The sequence below is a fragment of the Bacillus rossius genome, chromosome 1 (assembly GCF_032445375.1).
Source record: "Bacillus rossius redtenbacheri isolate Brsri chromosome 1, Brsri_v3, whole genome shotgun sequence".
Taxonomy (NCBI): domain Eukaryota; kingdom Metazoa; phylum Arthropoda; class Insecta; order Phasmatodea; family Bacillidae; genus Bacillus; species Bacillus rossius.
In genome coordinates this window covers 148,660,107-148,664,520 of record NC_086330.1, presented here as the reverse complement: position 1 = coordinate 148,664,520, position 4,414 = coordinate 148,660,107, and the positions used below count along the sequence as shown (strand labels likewise).

At 39.0% G+C, this 4,414-nt stretch overlaps 1 protein-coding gene across 1 annotated transcript; it reads left to right on the top strand.

The window, feature by feature from the left end:
• Positions 1-387: 387 nt before the first annotated feature.
• On the top strand, positions 388-2,425 carry LOC134529567 (cuticle protein 19-like). The gene is made up of 3 exons (XM_063363793.1): positions 388-439; positions 1,245-1,367; positions 2,089-2,425. The coding sequence occupies exons 1-3, from the start codon at positions 425-427 to the stop codon at positions 2,332-2,334; spliced, it is 384 nt and encodes a 127-aa protein (XP_063219863.1). The 5' UTR covers positions 388-424; the 3' UTR covers positions 2,335-2,425.
• Positions 2,426-4,414: the final 1,989 nt, after the last annotated feature.

Below are 4,414 nucleotides of genomic sequence, written 5' to 3'. Positions count from 1 at the left end.
AGCAGAAACTAATGCTTGAACTAACATAACAAATGAAATAGACATGCAAAAAACGATATACAATAATATCTACGTGTTGAATCACTTCTACATAATACCGAATTTAAATAATTTTCTTTAAAGTAAAACACCTGACTACACTATATTTTTTTCCTTCCCTGAAAGCTAGGGGGGGGCCACGGCCCCCCCCCTGCCCCCGGGTATGGGCGCCCTTGATGTCAATGTCTGGGCGGCCAGGTACGTCGCTTCACGGCGGCGTAGTGGCCGCGCATGCGGAAAGCCCGGAGGGGGGTAAGAGCGGGAGCGTGCGGGGTTTCTCCGGGGGCAGGGGAGGGGAGCGCCGCGCGCGCTATAAGACCCACCCGCGGCGAGGGAACTGGCACCACTCGCCAACCAGCAGCCAGAGTCTCCCACACCGACAAACATGCAGTTCCTTCAGGTGAGACTCGTTCCTGGCTCATTACTTCACATCAAGGCATTCGAAATAAATGCCTCCTGTTGAATCAAACTCAGGGTGTAAAATATGAAGAAACTTAATTGTCATTTAGTCAATGATTGTGTATTGGTTATTAGTGTTCGCTACTGTATTATTCACTTTCATTATTTCTGTATTTTAAATGATTATAATATTTAATTAACAAATTTGGCTCAGAACCACACAAAAATAATTGCCCTAAATGAAATGATTTACTTTACTGTGATTAACCTTAATTATTTGAATTTCATATTATCATTTTCCATTGGAGTCTCACCCTACATGCTAGAAAATCTCTGGAAGAAGTCATCAAAAACAAAGGAAATATTAAAAAGGCATTCATCAACTCAACCATGCTATTTCTCAAGGTTCATGCTTAAGAACTTCAGCACTAAAAGAAACTCAAGAATATTGCTGACAGTAGACAGAAATGAAATGGTGAAACTACATTGGAACTTAGATCATTTTAAATTAACGTTTTCTAGTTTGGTAGGAATTTTGATTTTGACATGTGGGTGGCTATAAATGAACCAGTAACTAAAAGTAACCATTAATTTTAAGACTTTAAAAGTCAAACACTATGGTGAATGCCGTTTAGAGGCACAAAACATAGGGCCTAAAAAAATTATGTACTAAAGTTGTGGCCAAATATGAACAATTCAAGGTGATCTATTCTTAAGGTGTGCAGATGAGGACAAGAATGGATTGTTAACAATTAATTTCCAAAGTGTTCAGTTAGAGCACTATATCTGCTGTCTGCTTCTCACAGGCTGTCCTGGTGATTGCGGCGTTGGTGTGCACGGCGGCTGCCTACCCTGGTATCTATGGCTACCAGCAAGGTGAAGCACTGTCGGGTGGCCACGGAGGATACAGCGAACATGCCGACTACTATGTGAGTAGCCGTGTCCTTCCTAAGAGCAGCTCGAGAGTTGCAACATTTCCCACACGCCTCAACATGTTGTACCACCTTCCTCACTGACCAAAGCGATCTGATTTGATTCCCAGTGGGTTCGAATCCGGATGTTTTGGCAAATGGAAAACACTGCGGACCTTGCAGTGCCTGTGGTTTTCCTCAGGGTACACACATTTTCCCCATCCAAGCATTCTCATCTTGTCACCTCTCAACATTTCTAAAGACCCTGCTGTCTTGGATAAGATAATTCTCAGAGACTGATTTCAGGTTCCAAAGCTATTAAGTAAAGATGAAATGGTTAGCATAATGTTTGAAAAAGGAGGAACCTAGCAGTTTCCAAGTTATTGGAAGGTTTCTATAATCTTGGAGCCCCCATTACATCATCCTAAGCAACTCCGGCTAATGGAAAATGTTTTGAATATAATAATGTCTCTTTTTAGATCAATTTTCAAAAATAAAAGCACACCAGTGTTTATATTATAAAAACACATTCTTATTTGACTATTTATGCTCACAACATAAAAATGTTTGACTTTATTTAGTTTTTTTTGGTCAGGATGCCTAACTGGAGCTGGGTTTGGATGCCATCAACTAGATGATCTTACACTAAACACTAATGTAACATTTTCAGCAACCAGTGTTACAGTTCTGAGGTGTCTTTCCAAAAGATCCCACTGCAATGTCATGTTCGTTGTGACAGGCTCACCCGCAGTACAAGTTCGATTATGCCGTGCACGACCCGCACACGGGCGACGTGAAGAACCAGTGGGAGACCAGGGACGGCGACGTGGTGAAGGGCTCCTACAGCCTGGTCGAGCCCGATGGCTCAGTCAGGACCGTCGACTACACCGCGGACAAGCACAACGGCTTCAACGCCGTGGTCAAGAAGTCCGGCCACGCGGTCCACCCCCAGCACGTGTCGCACTACGGCCACGGCGCCTACTGAACCTACGCTACATCAGACTGCCGACCTCATCCCATTCTCGCATTGTACAAACTTCTCTATTTTATTAAAAAAAACTTTCTTGTGTAAACATTAATGATCATTCTTTTCCTGGTACTTCTTATCTAAATTAATTACTAATTATTATTGTTAGTCCAACCTGTGGGCTCGGTGGTTGAAACTTCCAGCTAATGATCAAAGGTCTCTGGATTATTTGTCAACCAGGTGAAAGGTTTTTCACTGGTGGGGAATTTTCTTTCCTGACTCAGGACTCTTGTGTTTAGTTCTTTGTTGCCCCTTCACCATGATTCTGTAGAAGGTAATGACAATCCATTAGTTTCACCTCACCTTGTTCACCCAAGCTATTGTCATCTTTTTCCCCTGTCAATGGTTAAGGTACACCTCACGGCTGGTCAAGGGCGCCCATATGATAATTTGTAGGGGGGGGGGGGGGCAGACATAGGGGTATGAAGTATTTTTAATATTTTGGAAGACTTAACTGCGGCTTGTTACTAGCCATAAAATAGTTCCATTTCTGAACCTGTTAAAAATTGTTGTCCTGTTACTAAAATACTAGACCACAGTACTCATTCGCCATAAAAAAATATTTATTGGCTACTTTATTAATTAAATATTAGCTATTTCATTGAAACAAATGAATTTTTAGCAACACAAATGCAGGAATACAGTCCTTATACTTTTGCAGCGTCTCGGGTACACGAATATCAAGAATATAGTCCTTCAACTCATTGCTCTCTTTACCCCTAGATAAATGTCACGTACAAATTAAATTAAAATAATTATAAAGTTTAAAACGTGTTGGTCAAAAGATTCAACTTTGGGAGAGAAACTATTTAAATATGTTATCACAGTCAGAAAACAGTTGTTTTTAAATGTAACACCTGAACTACGCTTATAATTATAGTCAAAAATTGTTTCACAATTAAATGAATATTACTATATTTCGATATGAATCATAATTGCTTATCATTTAGAATTAGCACAGATGGATTCAGTAGTCGAGGACTATAAGTTTATTAAGTGATAGTAAAGCGCAGAAAAAATTAGTTTATTATTAAACTAGACAATTTAACCAAAGAGTATTTAGATGTTAAGGAATTAAGTGACACCAAAACCAATGAAAATAATCGAAAATTACTAAATGCTGACACAATTCATATATATCAGCTTTCCACAGAAGAGTTTAGTTCGGCGCAATTAATTCACACAAAACAAACCCTTAAATAACATGTTCAGTACTTAACTTCAGAATTAAGAGTACATTAGAACCTCGATTTTACGGAGCCCGGACTCAACGAAGCCGCGATTTTACGAATACATTTTTCAGGAACCATCTAAAATTCGGAAAATTTGACACCAAAATATATTAAATAAAAAATTAAAAAAGCACTATGAAAGCATATAAAAATATTAATTTTTAATGCACAGCGTATTCATATTTTAAAGCTAATAAAACAGCCATTTACCGTTAGTGAATATTGTATAAGTTATTGCGGCATCAAACTCAAAATCTAAAAGAAAAAATGGACTAGGTACACTTTATTTGTCACAAAGTTCGAAATTTCTTCGATTGAAAAATTATGTCAAGGCCGTAAAAATATTTTTTTACCGCAAATGAACTATACTCAACATTCCTTACCCATTCCAACATTTCCAGCTCGTGAGCATAGCAACTGAGCTTAGTAGTATATAAATGGGGCTCCTGAAACAGGATGCAGGATGTGGATTGATGATTGTCGTCCGCCATCTTGGATTGTGACGTCACGGCAGCCATCTTGGATGACCTTGACCTTGACCTTTGACCTTGACCTTTAATTTTATCCTCAAAAATCGCCAAAATCCGCCAAAATTGGGCAAAATTTGCCCAAAATTTCTTTAAAATTCGCCAAAATTTCCATTTCTGTGGAAAAAAATTCCGCCAAAAAATCTCAAAAAATTCCACAAATTAAAAATTTCTCTTTTAGAGGGAAAAATTTCCCGTTTCGAGGGAAAAATTCCCGTTTTTAGTCCTTATAAATCCCAGCGGCTGAAAATTCCTAAAACTGGCTTAAGCATCCTTAAC

What these genes read in the sequence shown, in the direction of transcription:
- LOC134529567 (XM_063363793.1), top strand. An exon ending in GCGAACATGCCGACTACTAT is followed by an intron (nt 1,368 to 2,088) that starts GTGAGTAGCCGT and finishes TCGTTGTGACAG; the next exon opens with GCTCACCCGCAGTACAAGTT.